This window comes from Plectropomus leopardus, chromosome 15 (genome assembly GCF_026936395.1).
Source record: "Plectropomus leopardus strain MGB_pleo_1.0 chromosome 15, ASM2693639v1, whole genome shotgun sequence".
Taxonomy (NCBI): domain Eukaryota; kingdom Metazoa; phylum Chordata; class Actinopteri; order Perciformes; family Serranidae; genus Plectropomus; species Plectropomus leopardus.
The window spans coordinates 2,630,881-2,655,399 of NC_142190.1; the positions used below are offsets into that span (position 1 = coordinate 2,630,881).

General features: G+C 38.1%; 3 protein-coding genes across 3 annotated transcripts in view; 1 reads left to right on the forward strand and 2 right to left on the reverse strand.

Moving 5' to 3' along the window:
• Nucleotides 1-101: 101 nt before the first annotated feature.
• Nucleotides 102-3,285, reverse strand: pigw (phosphatidylinositol glycan anchor biosynthesis, class W). The gene is made up of 2 exons (XM_088088489.1): nucleotides 3,129-3,285; nucleotides 102-1,736 (listed from the first exon to the last, which is right to left on the reverse strand). The coding sequence occupies exon 2, from the start codon at nucleotides 1,731-1,733 to the stop codon at nucleotides 279-281; it is 1,455 nt and encodes a 484-aa protein (XP_087944615.1). The 5' UTR covers nucleotides 1,734-1,736; nucleotides 3,129-3,285; the 3' UTR covers nucleotides 102-278.
• Nucleotides 3,286-4,566: 1,281 nt separating this feature from the next.
• Nucleotides 4,567-15,171, reverse strand: ggnbp2 (gametogenetin binding protein 2). Its single transcript, XM_088088664.1, has 14 exons — nucleotides 15,038-15,171; nucleotides 14,202-14,332; nucleotides 12,986-13,066; nucleotides 12,633-12,886; nucleotides 12,397-12,495; nucleotides 10,476-10,589; nucleotides 10,189-10,398; nucleotides 8,809-8,983; nucleotides 8,529-8,717; nucleotides 8,315-8,435; nucleotides 6,994-7,119; nucleotides 6,761-6,909; nucleotides 6,099-6,311; nucleotides 4,567-5,288 (listed from the first exon to the last, which is right to left on the reverse strand). The coding sequence occupies exons 2-14, from the start codon at nucleotides 14,292-14,294 to the stop codon at nucleotides 5,085-5,087; spliced, it is 2,028 nt and encodes a 675-aa protein (XP_087944790.1). The 5' UTR covers nucleotides 14,295-14,332; nucleotides 15,038-15,171; the 3' UTR covers nucleotides 4,567-5,084.
• A 1,262-nt stretch (nucleotides 15,172-16,433) lies between these two features.
• dhrs11a (dehydrogenase/reductase 11a) overlaps nucleotides 16,434-24,519 on the forward strand; it is a 32,339-nt gene continuing 24,253 nt past the window's right edge. The window contains exon 1 of the mRNA XM_042499867.2: nucleotides 16,434-16,807. Coding sequence (XP_042355801.1) covers nucleotides 16,676-16,807 — 132 coding nt within the window. The 5' untranslated portion in view covers nucleotides 16,434-16,675. The remainder of the gene's footprint in view (nucleotides 16,808-24,519) is intronic.

A 24,519-nucleotide genomic window follows, 5' to 3' on the forward strand; every position in this document is an offset into this window, starting at 1 on the left:
AATAAAATCCCTAAAATATAAATAATATATATATATATAATTTAATATAATATTATATATAATTTTTTAATTGTAAAAAAAATTAAAGAATACAGTTTCAGTTTGGTTTCAGAGTCCTCGTTTATTTGGAGATCCCATTTTATTAAGACATGCATTTATTTCCATAAACACGTTATGTATAATATCATCTTCAGCATCACAGATTTAATCTTCTGTCACTGCAGCTCTTCAAAAAACCTTCAAAATACAGAACAAAAATCTTGTATTTTTATGCATTTTCACCAGAATTTCACTGTAATTCCACAAAGATGCAAAACATATATGACGAAGCAATTTGCGAACATGTACGACAGCAAAACACAGACTGAAAACTGGCTGCTGCAGCTCAGCGTGTCCACCAGCGAGTTGGTCAGTCCCGTCATGACGTTGGCGAGCAAAAAGAACAACAGCTGGTTCCTGCTGACGGCCTGAACGAGGCAGCGTCTCTCGACCTCACTCGTCTTTTTGTCCGACTGTTTTTTGGACAAATTCCACGATGAGGGAACAAAGTGACAGCCGGATGATTGTTTAGAAAACAGTAAAATCATATCGGCGATACCGAGACACGACATGAAGAACAAAGACTGAGCGACGCTCCAGAGGCAGAACGGCAGGTTCGCTAAGCGTCGAGAAACCGGCTCTACAAGCGTCTGACACGCGTTCAGAGCGGCGTACAGGACGAAACTCCCCAAAAAGAGGTTAAAAAGTGTTTTAAGCCACTGTCTGACGTTTGATCTTGGCTGCATGATATACAGTCCCACCTGAACTCCCGCCATGTAGACGGCGACGTAGCCAACGACGGAGAATATGCCCTCCTTGTTGGCGTGCAGCAAGTCTTTTCCTCTGTTGTCGTTGTGGATGATAAACGCCTTCAGCCCCGAAGTCTCCAGCGTCAACTGGTAAACGCCGCTGATGAGAAGAGCGATGAGCCACGACTTATTTGCTGGTAAAACAGCCAAAATCGCAGAAGCGACGACTCTCACGATGGCGAGCGTGAAGAAAAAATTCCAGTGGACGCCGTATTCCGTCACGTGCTCTTGGTAGCCGGACATTTTGAGACTAACCAACCTTCCCACGCCGAGAAAAACCAGCGGCCACACGGACAGGAGCTGCTTCTTGATGTGGTTAACCTTGGATCCCGACACGTTCTTCCCTCGCGCCTCCGGGCACACGAGCGCGTTCGCAAACACGTACGCTCCGACGCCAAAGTCCATAACCCCCGTCCCGTAGGTTTCGGTTTTAGCGTACCGCCTCGGAAAGACGCTAAAGTCCACGGCGAGGATGCTGATGGCCGTTTTCACGTTTACAAACACTCGAAACACGGTCACGAAGGGGACCTGGTCGCACTGAACGTGACTCTGGAGGAAGCCGGCGTTCTTCGGACGGCTACTGACGCGGCCGATGTAGCAGAGCGCACACGCCGAAACGAACGCCAAGCTCAAGATGACATGATGGAGGACGTCGCTGAGGACGGTGCAGGACAGGACGAGGGGGAGGACGAGCACACAGAAGTCCAGGAGCAGACTGGAGACGAGGGGCAGCGGGAGAGTCCCCCCGGCCTGCTGGTAAAGGGTTAAAATCAGTCCTCTGTTGATGAGACACACCGGGGTGAGGAACGAGCCCAGCGCCACCTCCTGCAGACTCGTCCCGGTCAGATTACTGACAAACGCCTCCTTCAGGTCCCGCTGAGACATGACCTGAGGACATCAACATTCAGGTTTTACTACGTAAAGAAGAACACGACTGTAGAGACAAATCAGTGTGAGAGACAGAAACTGGGACATTGAACAAAATTTAGGACACTACAGCAGCACCCACAAATGCCTCTGGGGACTCTGTCTGGGGACACTCTCTGGGGACACTCTCTGGGGACACTCTCTGGGGACACTCTCTGGGGACACTTTCTGTCTCCAAACAAAATCAATTATTGATGATGCACATTTCCAGTTTGTTCATCCAATCACTAAAATAAATGAATGTTTCTGTAAACCACCACAATGTTACATTTGTACGTTATTATGTAGCACATAGAAAACCTACAGGCCCCAACAGGGTGCCAGGTGGTCCACCAAACCATTGTCTAATTCACAATAAAAATAAAGTGATCCACACTGGGAATTGTTTTTGTACATTTAGTATCCCTAAAGTGCCAGAGTGCATAAAAAAGCATCAAAATAGAGCTTGCTGATCAAAAAACCCCCAAAGAAGTCCTAGCTAAGATCCTAATGTCTTACAATCCTAGAAATGCCCTAAAATCCAGAAAATGTCCTCAAATAGAGAAATGTCCTAAAATTCAAGAAACATTCTAAAATCCGAGAAATGTCCTAAAATAAAACAAATATCCGAAAATCCAAGAAATGTCCTTAAATCCTTTAAAAAATGGGGGGAAAGCCACAGACCAACTTGGAAACAAATGTCCACAATTTGCAAGAAATTAGTAGATTTGGATTATTATTTTCAAAATCTAGGGGGAAAATGGGGGAATAAAAGCTATATTTTTAATTTTCATAATAAAATATATAAAATTATTTATCACAATTATTATCATTTTTAATCCTTTTTTGGGGCAATTTCCTTGTTTGTTCATTTACTTTTATTTTTATTTTTAAAGCTATTTATTGTTTTTTCTCTAATTTTTCAAGTAATCTATTTATATTTGTTTTTTTTAAATAATTTCTTGCTCATTTTTGGGATCGTTTCTTCTTGCATTGCTCATTGCCCTCTTCCCATGTTACTAAAACAAATCAACAAAATTATTAACAAAATTATTAACAACAAAATATTCAACAGCACTGTTGTCTGGATGATCATAATAACAGGTTATATCCTTTGAGTTAAAGGAGAATGAGTTGGAGGTTTTAATGAGGTGAGGTTACACATTTGTCCAAAATCTTTTGGATATTTCACATTAAAAAAATCTTCTTCAGTTTTATTTGAGATACGATATTTAAAATGTCAGAGCTCAGACTGTTTCCTCTTTGAGGAATTTTAGCAGCAACACGAGCGATGCTGAAGTCCGCATTAACTTTAAAACTGCGACATTTTCAGCCTGAAACGAAGCAGCCGCGAGTCCGGTTTGTGGTACTCACCGCGGTTTAGTCTGTTCGGTGTCGGAAGTGCAGCTCCAAAAAAATACCTGTTTCACAACATTTTGCAGCTAATTTCAGTCTCGAGCTGCAGGAACAACCATGCAGAGCTGCAACACTTCCGTGTTCAGCCCCGTGACGCATTCAGGACAGCTCGGATTTCTGCAAACCTCTGACCTTGAGTTAATGGCAAAAAAATAAATAAATAAAAAATAAATAAAATAAAATAAAATAAAAATTGTATTTTATTATCTATTCAGTGCAGACTATCAGCGTCTCGATTTTTAGATACACAAACGGAAATCTTTTTTTTTTTCATTTAAGTGGCTTTACAACATATATATCTGATAGCTAATAAAACATAAATACATGATCAGTGGTGATTAAAAATATATTCTTCACATAACTTCAGTCAGTTTAAAAGCTATAACCTCTTAAAAATTTCCCCAAACGTTTCATTTGCAAGAACTGCTGATGTATGGAAGCCAATTTATGCCATTGTAAAAAAAAAATTGATTCAGAAAATTTATTTTGAACATGTAAAACAGTTTAAAATGATAAATGTTCTCAATATAATGAAAATAATTCTTGTAATTATTAGTTAGTAACTCATCTATCTAAAAGAAAATTAGTATCTAAAAATGACAAATGATACTAACAAAATTAGCATGTAAAAAATTAATTTAACAAAAATAATGAGAAAGTCATTGTTTTGTGAATGATTATTAATTTGATACTTTCTCAATATTTCCAAAGTTTCTCATTATTTTGAAATACTAACTTATTTTAGATATTTTCTCAGTATTTTGAAATACATACATACTTATTTTAAGAAAGTTTCTCAATATTTGACTCATTTTTTTAGTTTATCATTTTGAGATATTCATTATTTTAAGACAGTTTCTCATTACTAGACAGTTTTATTTTAAGAAATGTCCTCATTTTTTGAGTCACAAACTCATTATTTAAAAGAAAGTTTCTCATTCTTTCAATGAAGTTTCAACATCTTTTTATACCAACTAATTATTTCATTTTTTGAGATACTACCTCATTGTCTCATAGTTCATTACTTTGAGAAACTTTCTAATTTTTTGAGATTCTAATTCATTAAGTTTGTCAATATTTTGAGATACCAACCCATTATTTTAAGACATTTGGTCATTATTTTAAGAAAGTTTTTAATTTTCTCATTATAATAACTCACAGGATCTTTTTCTTAAATCACACTGGCAGAAATGGGCTTCTGTACTTTTGTCCCAGACTTTGTTAAAATTCAAAAAAGATATTATTTAAATAATTATCTAAAATCAACATTAGCCATACTAGCATTTCTGCTGTCTTTGTGGTGTTTAGAGGTAAATTTTAGGACAAAGTAGCTCACAGAACAAGAAGTCTCAAAATATAAACGAACTTGTAAGACCAAGAAAAAACGACAAATATATAATGCATATTAATAAATATTCTTTATTTAGTAAATTTTGCACATTGCGCTCTTAACGTCACACCCAAATCCTTATTACAAATGGATGTTTATTCTCTGTAAAATCTTTATATGTAGAATTTCTGTACACATTTAATGTTACAACCTTTTACCACTACACTGAAGTGTCACCAAAGAGAAACAGAACGGAAACAAAAAGAGAAAACAATAAAATAAGACTCCTACAATGTATCCCTAATGTCACAGTTTGCAAAGCTCGATTACTGATTCCACCGTGCTCTCGCTCGGCGACAGGCGGCGAGGCTCGGTCAGAGAGAACGATCACGGGTGAGAGTGGCCGAGAAACGACGTGTCAGAGCGCGTCGGTGTTCACGTGAGAACGAGATGATCGACAGAACGTAAGAATCACGTTTACTTTAAAGTAGATATGACCCAACAAGACACCGAATGTACTTCTACCCTTTCTACAGATGCTGCAGCAGTGGTCTCGTGTTTTGGGGAAAATGCCGTTAGTGCAGTTAGTTGACACTGGTGGTGGTGAGCCACTTCCCACAGACCGCTTTACTCCGCTCCGTGGCGCGGCAGTAGTTGGTGAACTTCTCCTTCAGGAGCTGTCGGTACTGGTGGCGGTTGTTGTAGAAGGACTGGTTTCGGTCCAAAAATGCCTGGATTTCGTCCTGCGTCAGACAGTTCTCTTCGTCTGAAGTCACTTCTGAATCATCCTGTGTGAAGAAAACAGCCAGAGTTCACCAACTCTTATTATTAATGTTTTTATGGGTTTTTTTTTCCCAAAAAATAACCTATATATCTTTCATACAGCAGTACCAACAGCACGGCTGACTGGCAAAACTAAACAGCAAAATAGAAGAGATTTATCATAAATGTTATTAGGTAATAAAGGAAAAGGTTTAATTAAATAACAGAAAAAAACAGATTTTAGGGCTGATGCTAAAAGAAGGAGGCATAAAGGGATGTTTATTATTTTGGTATACAACTTTAAACCGCTGTATTTTTTGTTTAAAAGGAAAATTAAAACATGTGTCCCTTTCTTTTTTTGGGGTGATTTTTTTCAGAAAGCAAGCCTTCCAAACCCGTGACCCCCGTTTATCACAGCCACAAACTGTAAAAACATAGATGAATGTTTTTAAAGCACAGAGGGGACTTACTTTTTTAGATTTTGGCTTTAGAGGGAAGGGCATACAACTTTAAACGGCTGTATTTTGGATTTATTTTACTGACAAATTTTAAAGGAAAAACGCATTTTTGGTGAATTTAAGCACTTTTTTCAAAATGTTGCCTTGTTTTTGTTGTTGTTTTTTTGTTTAACCATTTTCTTTGTCTTTTTTTCTTCTTTCTTTTCAGTGCACTTTGCTATTTTCCAGGTAATTTCCTTGTGCTTCTTTCATCTTTTTTTTTTTGCAATTTTTTGCCTCATTTACTTTACAGGTTTCTCATTGCTTTTTTGCAATTTTTGAAAGGAATCAAGCGGATTTGTTTGGGTTTCAAAGGGTTAAACTCCTTTCCTCACTCACCAGAAGCTCCATGAGACTTGCGTTCCCCTCTGGAGGCCTCGCGTCCAGGCCGAGGTTATTTTGATGTCCCGTCCACGGTAACCGTAGTGCGATGCTGGCAAATGTGTCGCCACATAAGGAGGAAAAGATTTCTTTGGTTCGGCAGGTGTGCGTCGGTAGAGGACGGTTTCCTGCTGTGTTCCCGTCTGACAAACAACCTTCACTTTTTTGTCCCTGCAGAAACACGCAGAAGCACACTTTAGCACGTACGGACAAAGACGTGTGTTACATTTGCACCTCATACGTTTTGGGGTTATGTTGTGGATGCAAGTTTATTTTATTTTATTGCATTTTATTTTGTTTTGTTTTATTTATTTAATTATATTTTTTATTTTATTTTAAATTTTATATGTTTGCTATATTATGTGTGTGTAATTAAAAAGTATATATTTTATTCATTTATTATTATTAATAACTGTTTTTGCTGTGTTTTATTTTGTTTTTTTCAGAATTATCAGAATTTAAATTCTTTAAATTCTTGGAGGGATTTGTTTGTATGTTTGTATCTGTTAATTTAAAAAGTAATAAAAACAGTTAATCTTAAAAAATATTAAAAACAAGCACGCTTTAGTTGATACTGCGTTAGATATTCTGCACAGCGCGGCGTCGGCGCGTCCTCTCACCTGATCGCTGCATAAACCTTTCCCCTTCCTTTTCTTCTTTTTACTTTTGCACTGAGTGTTTTGCACAGAGTGAGGCCAGCAGTCCACGCAGCTGTCCACGCCGTCCTCCTCCTTGTCCTCGGAGCAGAGATGGGCGTTAGAGTCGTCTCCTGCGGGACGAAGACACACCGTGAGACTTCTGTTTAGAGGACTCTGAGGACGTCTAACGGGAAGCGTTTCAGAGCCGCTCAGACCTGCGTCGTCGTGGTTGCACAATCCCTCGGAGCAGAAAATATCCGAACCTTCTCGTGATCCCGTCTCGCTGCCGTCCATGCTGGAGGAGTAGCCGCAGTCGCTGCTGGTGCTGTGAGGGGACAGATCTGGAGAAAAATGTGGAAAATCACGTTTAATGGGTTGACGTAAACAGCATTTAAGTACGAGTTAATATTTATAAAATAAACTCAACACATCAACCTTTTTAGTTTAGTTTTTAATTAAATGTAAGTTTGGCTTTTAACTGAATTTATCTATTTATATATTCTGTTTCACAGTTTAACTACTCTCTACATTATTTTATCATTTTTAACATGTTTATTTATTATTTTACTTTGTGCTACTATACTTTTATTTACCTCTTATTTACAGTATTTTAGTGATTTTTTAAAATCAATTTTTACACTTTATTTATTTATCTATTTATTTTATGTTATAACTACCGTAACATTTTATTTCTTTATCTATTCATTTATGTACTATTTTAGAAATGTCTTCTTTTATTAAATCTTTCTATTTATAGGTTTTATTCTGCCTCTGGTGTTTCCTCAGTTCCTGATTTTAATGAGAACTGTTTTTGATTTTGTTTGTGTGTTTTATTAATATTAATGTTAATATTTTTATGGATCGGGATTGCTTTTATTTAAGTGTGGTTGTGTGCTGCTATGCTGTCTTATGTGCCTGTTTATTGTATTTTTAAATGTTTGCACCACCAACTGCAGAAAACGGTGTTTTATCAGCATTTCAAAAATATTGCTAAACCTTTTAACGCCTTCACAGACATCAGTCTTCTCGTGTCTAATTCAGACAACTTTCACAATCATTCAAACTCCTGAAACCCAAAAAAATGGGAAAAACATAATGAGGTAAGAAGTGTCACACAAACAGCTAAAAAAAATAGTAAAAAGTGCCACAAAAACTGACCTGAAAATTAGCTGGGGTGGATTATTACAAACTATCTAAAAACAGGAGAAAAAAATGCCCAGAAAAGTATTTTATAATTCTATTATTTATATTTGTTACAATTATGCAACAGAAAAAAAAGATTTTTCCTCTTCTTGAGGTTAATTTCTTTTCTTTCTTTCTTTTTCTTTTTTAATTTTTTACTATTTTCCAGTAATTTTCTTGTAACTTTTTAAACATTCTTGATATTTTTTTAGCCATTTCTTGTAAAGGTGCTTGTCTCCATACCATGTTTTTTTTGTTTCAAAATGAAGGCAGTTTGCTCAGATTTCAAAGGGTTAAGTTTTGCAGAAATCTGTGCTGGAAACCCGCCTGCTGACGGCCTGTGTGCGTGTGTACCCTGCTTGTTGTTGTCTGGGCAGCTACAGGAAGTGCTTCCGTTGCCGGCGACGCTCTGATCACATCCGGCCTCCTCCTCGTCGTCATGGCTACCGCACACCTGACAGGACTCCAGAGGACCCTGCAGCAGCAAACGGACTCAAATAAATTTAGGCGAACAGAAAGTGTAGCTGCACACGAAGACAAGACTGTGTCGCTGTCTGCAGAGGACTACCTCGTCCAGACTCTTCTCCTTGTCCTCTCCCTCCTGCTCACACGCGTCAAAGCCGCACTTGTTTTTGCGACGATTTTTCCTCTTTTGCCTCTTTTTCTCCTGCTTCAGCTCTTTGGCCCTCTCCTCCTCCGACAGCTCCTCCACAAACTGCTCCAGCCGACTGATCCCCTGCATCTTCTCCACCGCCATCTGAGGGGCACGGCAAGAAATCAATTATCACACAGCCATCGATGCTTTTATCATATTATGTCGTACACGCGCCGGCTCAGAGGCCGCGTACCTCGAAACTTTTGCGTAATGCATCGACTCCCAAATGGAACAATATCTGCCAGGTCTGCTCCTCCGCTCGCAGCTTCTGCCAGATCCTGTGCAGCCGCTCGTACAGGTGGATACCCAGACAGGTCAGGACCTCCTCTTGTGCGATGTCGATGGTCTTCGCGTGTCGCTCTCTGCGTCTTCAGAAACAGAAACAGAAACCGAATGTAGAAACAGACCGAAAGGAACACGGTGGGATTTTAGGACGTTTCTGGGATTTTAGGACTTTTCTCAGGTTTCAAGACATTTCAAGGATTTAAGAACATTTCAAGGAGTTTAGGACATTTTTAAGATTTAAGGACGTTTCTGGGATTTTAGGATGTCTCTAGATGTTAAGCACCTTTCAAGAATTTTAGGACGATTCCGGGATTTTAGGACATTTTTAAGATTTTAGGATGTTTCTGGGATTTTAGGACATTTCTAGGGTTTTAGTACGTTTCTCAGATATTTGGACATTCCTTGGATTTTAGGACGTTTCTAGGATTTTAGGCAAGGCAGCTTTATTTGTATAGCACACTTCATACACAGGGCAATTCAACGTGCTTTTCGGAGTAATAAAATATAAAAAACATAATAAAAGATACAGATTTACAATAAAAGAGAAAGAGAAAAGATAAACAAGTTGACTAAATTACTTTTTAAAAAGTGCAGGCAAGAGGTGCAAAGATAAAAAGATAATTTAAAATGATTTAAAATCAAATTCAAAAATAAGTTGGTAGTCAGCAGGTGGAGTACGCAGTGTGAAAAAGGATTTTTTTAGCTTTGCCTTAAAGTGATCAGAGTCTGGCTTTGACGAACCTCATCTGGAAGTTTATTCCAGGTTTGTGCTGCATAATAACAAATGCTGCTTCACCGTGTTTAGTTCTGACTCTTGGGGCGCTCGGTAGGCCGGCCCCTGATGTTCTCAGGGTCCTTAAGGGTTCACATGTCACAAGCATGTCAGAGATATATTTTGGCGGATTGATTAGTAGACAAGCAGTGAGATTTTAAAGTCACTTCTCTGAGTGACAGGTAGCCAGTGTAAGGATTTTAGGACTGGAGTAATGTGGTCATGTTTCCTAGTTTTTGTCAGGACTCTCGCAGTCGCCTCGCCTCGATTTTGGGACATTAGGGTCTTAGCTAGGACGTCTGTCTGGGGGGGATCCTCCACTGGCATTTTATTTTGATAAAAAGCTCTATTTTGGTGCCATTTTATGCACTCTGCCAGCGTATTTATACTAAAAGTACAAAAACAGAGTGAATTTCTTTATTTTTATTGTGAATTAAAATATTTTGGGGGCCACTCTGCACCCTATCAGGGGCCAGATTTCACTCGCAGGCGTCACAGCTTTACAACTTTACTTACTCGTAGCCTCCTGCAAACTCAGGCTCCGCCCGGCCGAGGAGGTGAGCGATGAAGTCGGTCTCGCAGCACACGTGGATGTGGCGTTCGTGGGGGCAACAGCATAGTCCCTCATACAAGGCGGCGCAGTAGCCCTTCTCTTTACTGCAGTCCAGCTCCCCCACCAGGATGTTGTACGCCCTCAGCACTTTATTCTTACAGTCGGTGCAAAACCTGAGCACAAGAAAAAACCCTCCAGTTCTCTTTTACCCCTTTAACATATAAAGAGGGCTATGACAGTCACACGTTACCTGTGTTTACGCAAGTATGTCTCCAGCGTCTCCAAGAGACAAGCACTGTCAATGAGGACCACCTCGTCCCTGCACTCCTGAGACATCAGCTCCCACACGTCCATCCAGCTTCCCCTGCGAGCAAGAAGACAACTGTTAAAGATCTGCGAGAAATGAGAGAATTCCCTCAAACTGTCCGATCACATGCAAAAAAACGTTATTCAGTAAACAACGTTAAGGTTAACCTGATGAAGGTTTAATTTCATCATTTAATTTATTCTTTTATTCCGTCTTCATTGTGTTTATTTCTATTATTAGTGCTTTTATTTCTGCGTTTGCAGCTTTTCTTCTTTGAATTATATTTACTCTTATGGGTGTGGGTTATTATTGTTATTTTTGTTTTCTAATTGTTTCTCTCTGGTTTAAGTCCGCTTTATGCTTTATGTTGAAAAACGTTACCACCTCTAGGCTGGATTACTGTAATTCCCTATTATTTGGTTGCCCCAACAAATCTATTAGGTCTCTCCAGCTGGTGCAGAACGCTGCTGCTCGTGTTTTAACGGGAAGCAAGAAAAGGGATCATATTTCTCCTGTTTTAGCTTCTCTGCACTGGCTCCCTGTGAAATCCAGGATTGAGTTTAAAATCCTCCTCCTTACTTACAAAGCTCTAAATAGTCAGGCTCCGTCTTATCTGTCACAGCTCACATTTCCTTACCAACCCTCAAGATCACTGCGCTCTGAAAACGCAGGGTTACTTGTGGTTCCCAAAATTTCCAAAAGTAGGTTAGGAACCAGAGCCTTCAGCTACCACGCTCCTCTCCTATGGACCATCTTCCATTTTCGGTCAGGGAGGCAGACACCGTTTCCACTTTTAAGGGTAGACTTAAGACCTTCCTCTTTGATAAAGCTCATAATCAGGGCTGGCTCAGGCTGCCTGGACCAGCCCATAGTCAGGCTGACATAGGTTTAACCTGCCGGGGGACTTCCCCTGATACGCTGAGCTCCTTTCCTTCTCTCAATGCTGCCATCAGAAATCATGCATGTCTGTTAACTGCATTGCCATGTGCAAGCTTAGCTTAGCTCTGTGATAGCCATGTGGTACTCTCACTACCTGGGGCTCGCGATCACAGAGCCTGGGTCTGTTGAACTGCACTACGCTAATCCTGTTGCCTCTCCGGAGCTTTCCTGCTCCCTTGTTTCCTAGTTTTCCTGGATCCTGGCCGTAACCTTGACTGTGCCTGACCGTGGTGATAGCTGTGCTGATGCTGTGATCCTGCCTTTGGACAACTCCCTTTCACATATGCATGAGACTGTTATCATCTCCCTCAACATCATCATAGAGAGCAATTACTAATTTCACACCTGCCATTATTGTAATATGACATGCATCTGTTTCTATTATTGCTGTGCCTCTCTCTCTCCCCCCTCCCCTCTCCCCTCTCCCCCTCTTTCCTTTTTTGCCATGATTGTATTTCATTTGCTATTTACGACATCTATTGCTCGTCTGTCCGTCCTGGAAGAGGGATCCCTCACTATCCTCTACCGCTCTTCCTGAGGTTTCTTCCTCTTTTTTTTCCCGTTACAGGGGTTGTTTTTGGGGAGTTTTTCCTTGGGTGATGTGAGGGTCTAAGGGCAGAGGGATGTCGTACACTGTAAAGCCCTCTGAGGCAAACCATGTTTTGTGATAATGGGCTCTATAAATAAAACTGAAAACTGACTTTTTGCCTCAGTTTGTCAAAGGACTTTGTAAACTGTTTTTAAAACCTTAAAACCTGTACTCCTTCATGAGTACCGTTGGATCGAAGACAACTTAAACACACGAGTCCTGCAGCTTTGGAGAATCATTATTTCACGTCTCAAATTCAGCCTCTGAACACCAAAATCCTGAACGCTGTTTAGAGGAAGAAACAAAAAAGCAGATAAAAACGGTCACATTACTCACCCCAAAGGTTTAGGCTTGTGTGTGTCTAAAGAGTGTAACTGGCAGCGTTTGTTCTTTTTGCTTTTGGGAATGGCATCGATCATATCATTCAACTTTGACCTGAGAAAAAAAAAGTATATTATTTCCTTTTACATCACAAAAGTCTTTCTCATAATCAATAAAAAGCTGGTGGTTCTGATAATGGTATAATCGATACGACGGGGAAAATGAAAGACACGCTCTTCTCTGTATCTCACCCGTGGACGTAGAAGAGGGTGTAGAGCTTCTTTACGTCTGTCAAACAGGCTTTGGTGACGGAGAGCATGCCCGTGGGTTTCACTGTGAGCGGCTCCAGCGCCGGATTCCCCGACTCCACCAAATGTGAGAAGAGGCGCTCCACGCTTCGCCTGCAGCCCACGCACGGGACCAGCTGAGACAACGCGCTGTACACCTCTCTGGACGTCACCATCAGGGCGATATTCAGGTCCTGCTGCTTCAGCTTGGAGTGATACTAATACAGGACAAAGAATCGTCCGTCTGTTATTTACGAGCCACATGGAGACAAACTACACGTCTCTCCGCTCCTGTGTGTACCGTTAGAACTGCTCACCTCGGAAAATTGTTTCCAGTGAGACGTGTTTATTTCTTGGCTGTCAACATCCATGACGCTGTCCGAAAATTCCATCACCATCTGAAAACAGGAGACAATAAACAACAACCCTTCGAAACGGAAGAAAATGGGGATGATTTTTTTTAAAAACACCAGAGCAGAAAATGGCCCGGAAAAAATGCAGGAAATTAGTAAAAAGTTCCAAGAAAATTTCCTGAAAATAAGGAGAAAAAAGTTTTTAAAAAATGACCTCAAGAAAGTACTTAAAAGAATTCAATATTTATTTATTTTTTCTGTAGAAGAATTTTAATTTTTTAATTAATTTTGGAGAAAGAAATTAGTAAAAAATTACAAGAAAATTGCCTTAAATTAAAGGGGAAAAAGTTTAAAATTTTACATCAAGAAAGTGCTAAAAAAAATTAAATACATTTTAATAATACAGGCATGTAACATTAATTGATATACATTTTTCTCTTACTATTGTTAATCATTTTTGTTACTGTGCATCTCTCCCTCTTTCTCTGTTTTCTTTGTCTCATTTTGTCAAATTTTACTGTAATTCTATCTTGCTGGACTTCTGTTAGGGTCGACAGATTTTAGGGGCTGATATCTGGCATTTTGCAGATTATCTGTATCTGTATTTAGTTTTAATGATTGCTGATAAAATGAATTAATTAAAAAGTGCAAAGAAAGTGTCAGCATGGGAGGAACTTTTACTTTGTGAAACCTCAGGGAGCTCTTTTTATTTATTCATTTTAATATAAATTTTCACTTGTAAAAATTAGGGAACTTGCTGTATATGATATTGAACGTTTTAGTTTTGATTAAACATTTGCTAAAGGCATTTAAAGAAAGTTTTATGTTGGAGTTTATTATATTGCAAAATCTAAATATTGACTGAATTAGTTTCCTTTAAACTGTAAATGCATATCAGTTTCAAAACTATCAAATATCAGTCTCACTAACTACAAATAATTGGCATCGGCCCTGAAAAACAATATTTTTCAACCCTTAATCTGCTGTACACACAACATGAGTGTTCCCTCCTTAGTTGCTATTTCTGAGATGTTTTTTTTATAATTTTTTTCTTTTTTTAAAAATATTTTTTCCTCATCCGTGAGGGTCCAAGGACAGAAGGATGTCATATGCAGTAAAGTCCTTTGTGATTCATAAATCAAATTGATTTGATAATAAATATATGAAAAAGCCTACACACCGTGAGAGTATCATCAATATAGAGGGGGATCTGTCTGGACAGAAACGGGTAGTCCTCCTCCCCTTCCCTGCAGACTGCGACCAGACGAGCCATGACTTCTTCCAGTTTGACGTTTCGCGGTGCAGCTTCGCCTGCAGGAGACACACACAGGAGACACCGAGCTAATGCTAATCTACAGCAGGTCACCGCGGGCTGACTGCAACCTCAGCTGGTCACCGAGAGCTATTTCACACACCTAACCGGCGACAAAAGCCGGTGCACAAACACCCACCGAGTCCTGCCGGTGACACCGTGTGATCACAAACACTTCAACACACATTTGACTTGACCCAGATTTAGCAAGCTAACGCTAAGTTAGCAAAACAACCCGGGAGACACGAGCTTGGAAGAAGAAACCGATTTAATATTTTTAGTTCGTGAAACCAGTTTTCGGCTTTAAGATGATTTACGACACATTTTAATCGCGATAAAATCAAACATATGTTGAGCAGGATGAAGCTGGAACCGGCGGCTAGCTAGTTAGCCCGCTAGCTAATCACGGTTTTAGTCGTTAAAGGAAGCCGGTCGGTGTGTTTACTGCACAATATTCTCACGTTAGCACCACATTTTCAAGTTAATAAAACCGTAATCAATCGTAAATAAAGCGCAGTGTTGGTGCAGTTTGTCTACGCCCCGTCGGTGCCAGAAAACTTGGCTAACTAACAAACTGGCTACTTAGCAACTGTCACTTTCGTCGGCGTCTCTTTCTGACGCTTTAAAAGAGAAACAGACCATAATGTGCCACCATGACAACGCGAGGAGACACCTGGCTGAAGACAAGTGTAGTGTTTGCTCACCTGCTTCTGAAAAAATCCCGTTAAAATATAACAAACAGCTGGAGAGAGACAGAGAGAGACAGACAGAGAGTCAGCGAGGCTGCTGCGGTGGCGGATTCTTCGTTACTAAATTGACCTTTGCCCTCTGTGCGTAGGGATGACGTCATAATACGTAATGCACGCGGCCTCCAGGGGGCGCCCTGTTCGTGTTCACCAAATAAGTAAAAAATAAATACATACATCAATAAAATAAATAAATGAGTCAATAAATAAGTAAATAAAAAATAAACATAATAATTTAATAATAATAATAATTATTATTATTATTATTATTATTATGATAAACCAAATAGGTTTTTGTAATAGTCTAAAACTCTGATTTTTTGTTATGAATATGAATTATTTTGTTTATTTGCTTTTGTTTCTGTCCATTTATTTGTTTGTTTATTCATTTTTTTATATTTTAAGATTTTCTTCATTGATTAATTTATTGATATTATGATTATTTACTATTATTTATTATGGTCTGTGTATAATGCAGGTTTTTTGTTCTCTCGTGTATGTTTGTGTTCATGTTTATTTGGCATATTTTGTACATTTTTGTTAAATAAAACAACAAAAACTGAAACATCTGCATATCTGTATTTTTGGTCTAATTTAAATTCTCATGTTCTCAATAACTGTAACATCACTCATTCACCCTTAAAAATACAACCTATTACTACCATGATACAAGTAATAAATATTTGAACTTTGTTAATTTTTTTAAAATGGGAATTCTTTAATTTTTGATACAGACCTTATTTTTCATTTTATGCAATCTGCAAATAAAACAAACAAATAAATAAACAAACAAACAAGTATATCTGCACATCTGTATTTTTGGTCTAATTTAAATTCTCATGTTGTCAATAACCGTAACATCACTCATTATTTCACCTTTAAAAAAACAATCTGTTACTACCATTATACAAGTCACAAATATTTTACCTTTGTTGTTATTTTTTTTTTATTTTAAATGGAAATTATTGCATTTTTTGATGCAGTTATTTTTCATTTAATGCAGTCTGCAAATAAAAACAAACAAACAACTGAATGAATGAATAAATAAACAAACCACATCAGAAATTAATAATGCTGTACACATTAATAATATAATAGCCATTATTTTGAAATTGGCGGCTCTATCATTTAAAGGTACATTTATTTTTATACTTCAAGTATAATTTGATGCTCATACTTTTGCACTTTTGTAAAATTCTGAATGCAGTACTTATACTTGTAACTTGAGACCGGAGTACTTGCTCCACCTCTGGTTGCGTGTTTTTTATTCCGGTAGGCGGCGGTAGGTGACCGGACACCGGGGAAACGGCTCCAGGCCGCGGGGCTGAAAATCAGAGTGGGCGGAGACGAGAACCAAACATTTACTAACGGCAGCTCCTCAGATCTGACCGGAGCAGCGCGTGGATCCGGGCTCAGGCTCTCTGCCCGCCGCTGTTTGGATGCTGCCGCTCGGACTGAGACTGGAGGCTGCCGCATCCCTGAACAAACCGCGTTTTTTTAACTACATATAACAGTGACAGAGTAAAGAGACGGAGGAGCAGCACCGTGTTTCGCTTCCAGTCGCCGGTGAAGACAGGCGGTCGCGGTCCGGTGGAGATGGAGCGGTGGAAAGGCAGAGTGGCCCTGGTGACCGGAGCCTCGGTGGGGATCGGAGCGGCTGTAGCCCGGGCACTGGTCCAGCAGGGCATGAGGGTCGTCGGCTGTGCCAGAAATGTGGACAAAATAGAGGTGAGTGATTTAATGTTGTATTTTTAATAATATAAAGCTGTGACACACACAGAGGAGCCGCTGTTAGCTCCGGGAGAGCAACAACTAACTAGCTAACTAACGTTAACTGTTAGCTAACATTAGCTTTACAACTTCAGCTGGAAACCTTCAACCAAAAACCAACCGACGGTCACACCGACTGTCTGTCTGTCCACGTTTGGCTTTATTCACTTTATTTACTTTATTTACTTTATTCAGAGCCACATTAGCTGCTGTGACAACTACAAGTAATTATACTACTCCTGTGCTTCACATAATGTGTATAAATACTTCAGTGAAAAAACAAACAATATCCATATAAGACTAAACAATACTCAGATTAATAACAAGATAATTCAGCCAAAATAATAATGTACAGTACAACAGATGGCTAAATTATTATTAATATTAACTTTAATAAATAGCATATAGTGATTCACATTGAAATAGATAATAACAATAATACAATAATATATATATATATAGTGTATTAAAAATTATACTACTAATAATAATAATAGCAAGCTGAAAAATAAAATCCACTAAGTAATAACATAAAAAGGGAAAAAAAATATTCTACAACTACTACGACTACTGCTACTAATAATAATGACTTTGTATAGCACACTGATTCTCATGAAAATATACATACAATGACCATAAAAACAGCAATATAATGCTATAATTAATGGAAAATAAGGTGGAAAATAAAAATGTATTTGGTAAAAATAGTAAAAAATTATATTTAAAAAAATATGAAAATAAAATAGATAGAATGAAAAACATCAGATGGAAAAAAAACCTTCTGAATAATAATAATGCTGATAATAATAATAATAATACAGTAAAAAAATGAATACATAAAATGCATGAAATTAAAAAATAAAATGTGATGAATAATGATTAATAACAATAATAATAATAAAGTAAAAAAAAATGCATTGAATGCATAAAATTAATTGAAAAATAAGACCCAGAAAACGAAACAAAAAAGTGATTAAAAAAAGTAGAATACATGGAATGCATAACACAAGCTGACAAATAAAATCCACTGAGTAATTATTAAAAAGGAGAAAAAAGTAGATTGCATAAAATTAAGTTAAATGCGACATTTTAAAGGCAGAGTATGTTTGCTCACTCCATTTCTCAAATGATCAAATACATTCAAAGTATTTACATTTCCATGGTCAAAAATTCTGGTATGGAATAATTTGAACCAGTTCTACATAGGTGTGATTAAAAAAAAAAAGATGACGGGTTTCTATAAAGTATCTCTGGAAATTCAGTTATGATTTGAGCTGATGAATATTTCTAGACTGTAGATTAATACTCCACACTGAGAAAGTATTTGCTGGCATTCAGTACCACCCACCAAGTGATGTAAGTCACTCTGCGTTCATCCCACCACACCCCCAAAGCGAATAATCTCTGTTATTAAAATTCACTGTCATTTGGTTGACCTTCTCCACTGAGGTCAGAGGTCAGCAGCAGCAGACCAGCACTTACAGAGCTGGTAGGGATTCAGTATGTCTCACCAAATTACACTTTAGTGCAGGAGACGCCTGCAACAACTGGCCATTATATGGGACGATAACTGGTGGGTCACCCTGCCGTCCTCCATCCACTGCCACAGGTACACTAACGTCTGTTCAGGTAGAGCAAAGTTACAGACCACAATCCCCGAAGCAGCTGATGCCCGTGGGTCTTTCCGGAGCGGCCTGTCCTGACGAAAATGACTCATTGGCTTTCCACCTTACATAACAATGAATATGTATAAATATATTTAAAAACAATTTACAACAACCTCAAAGTGATCCATTGGTACTATACTGTATATAATTAAACGTTAAGATCTTTAATATCATTGTAAAAAAAAAAAGAAAAGAAAAAAGTGAGTTTGGGGATCTCACAGCAGCAGCACAAGTGAAGCACAAACAATGCAAAAATATTTATATTTTGATTTATTTATTAATAATGTTTTTTCTTTTTATTTTAGTCTATTTTTATTTTTTATTTGAAATTTATTTTATATTATTACATTCATGCACACAGTAAAACTGCGTACAACAGAGACAGTGAGAACGAGAACTGTGTCGAGACGGATCTCCTCTCAACTTCAGGAGAAAAACAAATTATAACAAAAATGGAAAAAAGTGATATTTGAAAAAAGAGGGGGTGTGGAAGCCTAAACTAACATAATTTAGAAAAATACAACAAAAAAGAAGTACATAAAATGAGCAGAAAAATAAACTTTCTGTGAACACAAAGAAATACAAGAAAAACAAAATACACGGGGCAAAGACTATCAGATACACTTATGTCCTTTTTTTAGGTCAGTGCTCAGTTAGCCGAGAGCTTAAAACACACCCAGGATGATAATAAAAGACAGCTCTGATTATTATTTAAGACCTGCTCTCATTGTGACGATGAAAGTAATTAGTGCCAGCGGTGATTATGTTTGAACTGCGTCTGAATTTCTCTTCTGCTTAATATTGAACTTGAGAATTTCTGGCTGTAATTAAAAAATGAATGAATTCTCAGAACATCGTTGGCGGACAGGAGCCTCCTGCAGCGCAGGTGTCAGCGGCGCCACTGACTCTTTCCTAACCGTAAGCCGTAAGACACTGCTGCACCTTGCTTATCTGGTCAGCCAATAATTAAGCCTCTCTCCACATTGTCCCGGCACCGTGCCGCAGAAGACCTCATTTAAGACGGCTGATGTGTTTTATTAAGTCACGTGACTGCAGTGAACTTCAGTTACAGCCTAACAGTAGCTTTTTACAAATGGCACCTGCATTTACGCTTTAAAAAAATCCTAAAAGTGGCGTCCATTTGTGAAGATTAGTTAGTATGAAACTTTGTTCGCCACAAAATACGTCTAGGGAGGACATTTTTCTTTAGGCCAACCTGGAAATCAGCGTCTCCCTGGTTTCCTCGTTAAAAAGTCAGTGGGATTTTTTCCAAGCCCCCAGGAAATTCGCTAGGCTCTGATGCACATTTTACATAGTGGCCAAAATCTGAATTACACCGTCAGGGTTTGTCATGTGATGCCCACCGGCTCAGAAAAACGTTTCCCCATTGACTTACATCAGGAAAGAGATGTCTGCAAATCAGTGGATAATTTTTTGTAAGCGTCAAAACCCCTGACGCGACTCATTTCACTGTCTAGATTCAAGCCGTCCAGCCCGATAACATATGGAAATTATTTTTAAAGATATTTTTTTGGTTTTTGCCTTTATGGGAGATAGGACAGCTTAACCCCTTTAATATCTGGACCATATTTTTTTATTTTATTTTATTTTTTTCAAAGCACAGAATAAATGTAATGAGCAACTTGGCAAGAAATATCCTGCAAACTACAAAAAAAAAAAAAGTTAAAGATGACACGGAAATAATAAAAATGAGAGAGAAATGTACAGAAAACTATATATACAATTCTCTTAATTATATATTTAAAATTGGTATTATATTATAATTATATTAATATGAAAGAAAATAAGAAAGCCTCATGGGCCCATAGATCTTGGTATTTTATAGCCTGAAAAATACATTTTCTTGCTTCACGTTTCATTGAGCCGCTCTCATAGGAATGAGGGCCCCGGCTCCATGGTATTGCTTTTATAATTTTTTTGCTCATTTGGGGTCATTTCTTCTTTTCTTGTTTATTGTCCTCTTCCCTTGTTTTTGAAAGAAATCAATTTTCTCAGTTTTCTCTATTTTTTCGGCGATCTCACTGCTGAATTTAAACACAGCAATGCTTGGCTGTAAGATAAATTTGCACACATGTACAGCTCTCAATGGCACACTTTTAGACCGCACTGTCCTCTGGACAGAGGCCGCTTTCAAACCTTTTATAACCGTAAATAACACGCTGTGTGGGGAGAATTTTCCTCCGTCTGTCTTAACGGGTTTCACAAGAGTTAATGAGAAGCTGTGTTGCTGCTACTTGGACGCGTCCCTGTCGTCTCCATTCCTGCGCAGAGCCCATGGTGACCACACATCTCCCCTCCGCTCGCTGCTCCCCCACTGCCAACTCTGTAGTCTCACAGACAACAAAACAATACGCCAGCCACTCCGCTTTCTCCGCAGTTTGTTTACAACGAAAACTCGATCACATTTTAACACATTTTACTGGTATGAGTGTGAATGCTGCTGCTGCTGCTGCACAATACTGACCGTAAAAGCTTTATTTCCCAGAGTAAAAGACATAAACACCACAAAAGGAAGTCAAGAACAATCACTTAGTGATGGACACTTGCATCCCCCTCTAGCAGCATGCCGGGTTTGGCACGACGACAGCAGTTTACATTGCAGAGCAAGTACAATACTGGCTTTGTCCCTCAACTCACACAGACAGCATTTTAAGGACTGTATGAAAGATTAAATCTGTCATTGTATACAGCCTGATATATATCTCTAATATTTAGTTAGCTGATTTTAAGCTTTGGTTTCATATGTAACAATAAGCAGGGTTCATTCATACATTTTTTTCTACCAATAAATTTCCATGTCTTCGAGGCAAATTTTCAAGAACATATATTCCCTGAAAACAACCACCAATACTCATTTTTCTTTTCTTTTTTTTTTAAAGCTTTTTATGTATTTGACACAAAGACAACACATACAACATATAATACAGAGATGTTTGCAATAAATTCACAAACATGGGTTATATATATTTTTGCTTTTTTTATGTCAATTTTCAACACTGCTAAGTACCTATTCAATGTTAATACCACTTCCCTTAAAGCACTCACTAACTAACTAACTCCCAACTGGCTGTGCACAGTCTAAGGCAAAGTGAAAAAACGGTAATAATAATAATAATAATAATAATAATAAAATGTAAACCAAAGTTAAAGACAAAACAGAAAGAGAAACACACTGTTAAAAATTTCCATGACTTTTCCACGACTTTAAGGCAAATTTTTTAGACTGAACATTCACTGAAAACAACCATCAGTACTTATTTTTCTAGTACGTATTACTTAAAAAATAATTAATTCAGATCAGGGTTAGAAGTGAATATTTATATATAATTTAGGGACTGTTCGTTATTTTTGAGAGAGGAGGGGGTAGTGCGTAGTTTAAATGGTTGTATTTTGTATATATTTTACTAACAATTTTTTAAAAATGTTGGCATTTTTTCCCCTAAAATTGTTGGCAATTTTAAAAGAAAAACATTTTGACTTTTTTTTTTTCTTTAATTTCTTTGGCAATTTAAAATATAATATTTTTTTGTTCTTTTCTTTGTAGTTTTTGGGGTTTTCTTTTTTAGAAAAAAATTTTTTTTTCTTTTAATTTTTCTTAAGTTTCCATGACTTTTCCACTGTTTTCACGATGAACCCAGAATAAAGAATAGTAAAGGTTGCTCTGGCTGTGCAGTGATCGACTCTTCAATGCTGACTGAAGGTTTGGATTATGTAAAAGTACTATTAAGATTTTAAAAGTTGTGACCTTGTTTCAGTCTTGCACAAGTCATAGACGGAGGCTGAAACAAGCTGCTGCTGCAGTTAACTATTGACAGAAGTGGTCATGTGACCACAGCATGAATGGAGGGAGGCTATCTATTGCACAATTACTCTCACACACACGCGTTATGCATGTGTGGGCATGGGTGTGTGTGTAGTCAAGGTGGGGAAATGCTTGCATGTAAGAAACACGACATGACAGAAATATGGGAAGAATTTTTTAACACTAGGGTTAAAAAAAAAGTTTGCACGCCCGCTTCTTGAAACACGCATAGCTCCAGTGCCAAACGCTGTTTTTGCCAACTGTAAACAGTACAGCAGCAGCAAAAACCGGTGTAGTCGTAAATGTATAAAGAGAACTGGATAGAGCTCTGGAGGCTGGGCACCGTTCGTTCCTATGAATCAGTGGCACATGACTGACACTTCACTTTTCTGTGTCCCCTAAATTCAAAGGTTTTTGCAGCTCTGTGAACGCAGCAATCCTTAATGTGTTTTATTTTTTCACAAATAGAAACGTCCTAAAATCATAGAATCATCCAAAAATGTTAAGAAATGTCCTAAAATTAGAGAAAAACCTTAAAGTTTTAGAAACGTCCTTAAATCCTAGAAATGTTCCAAAACCCTAGAAATGTCTAAAAATTCTGGAAATGTTGTAAAATCATAAAAAAAAATCCACAAATATCCTAAAATCCAAGAAACATCTTAAAATCCTAGAAATGTCCTGAAATCTCTGAAACATCCTAAAATTCAAGAAATGTGTGTGTCACTTTGTATCATTCTGTGTCCCCTCTCTAAATTCAGGGGTCTTTGCTGGTCTGTGAATGCAGCATATGCAGAATTCTTCTTGCGTTTTTTTTTTTTTTTTCCACAGCAGCAGTTTGTGGAATTTGAATCGCAGTTTTGATAATTGATCGGTCAATCCGATCAGAGCTACCCAGCGATTTGTTCGAGATCTGGGAATGTACTCTTCATTGTCATTAACAGGAAGTTAAAAAAAATCTGGAAAGAATTTTCCCAAACCACGAATTTGCATTAATCAATAAAACCATTGTGATAATATGAATGTCATTAAGGCGGCACCTTGTAAATATGAGATAAGTTTGTGTTTTTGCATCATCTGCAGGTCAGGGCTGGCGCGGAGGTCAGTGTCTGTGCTGCTGTCGCTCTGGGGGAGGACAGGCAGAGGGTGGGGTCTGAAACATAATCAATCAAAATCAATAGTCGCCTATGCATCCAATAATTCCTGGAAAGAAAAGTTTGTCTCGTTCTGTGTGCAGGCTGACAAGAGTCATCATTCTTCGTCCTTCACTTGTCAGTAAAGTCTCATTACAGCACGTGTGAGTGATTCAGGCGTCAGTTTAAAAAACGTGCTGCTCACAGGCAAGAATGACTTTTCTATCTTTGCTGCAAGAAGTCAAATAAAGTGTCTAAATGCAGAAAGAACATCCTCGTCTAGATAATAAATACATCTATTTGTATTGTGAGTCCCTTTTAAACAGCTGAAGTGAAAACTGACATTTGCTGGGTGCTTTGAGGCTGCCCACAATAGAGGCATCTGTCAAAAATCAAAGACTTGGCTGCTGCAATTTTAGATCAGATAAATTTAGCAAACATTATTTTGGGGGGTTTGGGTACTGAACAGATTTGTGGTTGGGACACAGACAGCCTGTGAGCAGCATGCAATATCCAAAGAAGATGATTTATGTTAAATGATTGTGCTCAGCAATAAAAAGGACGGTTTGGGATCTGAAAACTCAAAGTCTGGACCGTCCTTGCTGATGGCCTTTTGAGACGTGACATTTGAATACATTAATTATATTCTGTTTGCTGTTATTGCAGCTCTGCACAAAGCAGAAGCCTGTAAACCAGACTCAATAGGATGCCAGGTGCCCCCACAACCATCCTCTAATTCACAATAAAAATAACATGATTCACACTGGGAATTGTTTTTCTACGTCTAGCATACATATGGTGCCAGAGTGCATTAAACAGAATCAAAATTGAGTTTGTTTACCAAAAAAAGCACCAGTACAGGATCTCCTGCACTCCTGACAAAGATCCTAGCTAAGACCCTAAGCCTAAAATCCTAGAAATGTCCATAAAATTCTAGAAAAGGCCTAAAATTATAGAAGTGTCCTAAAATCCAAGACAGGTCCTTGAATCCTAGAAATGTCGTAAAATGCTTGAAACATCCTAAAGTGTTAGATACTAATGTCCAAAAAA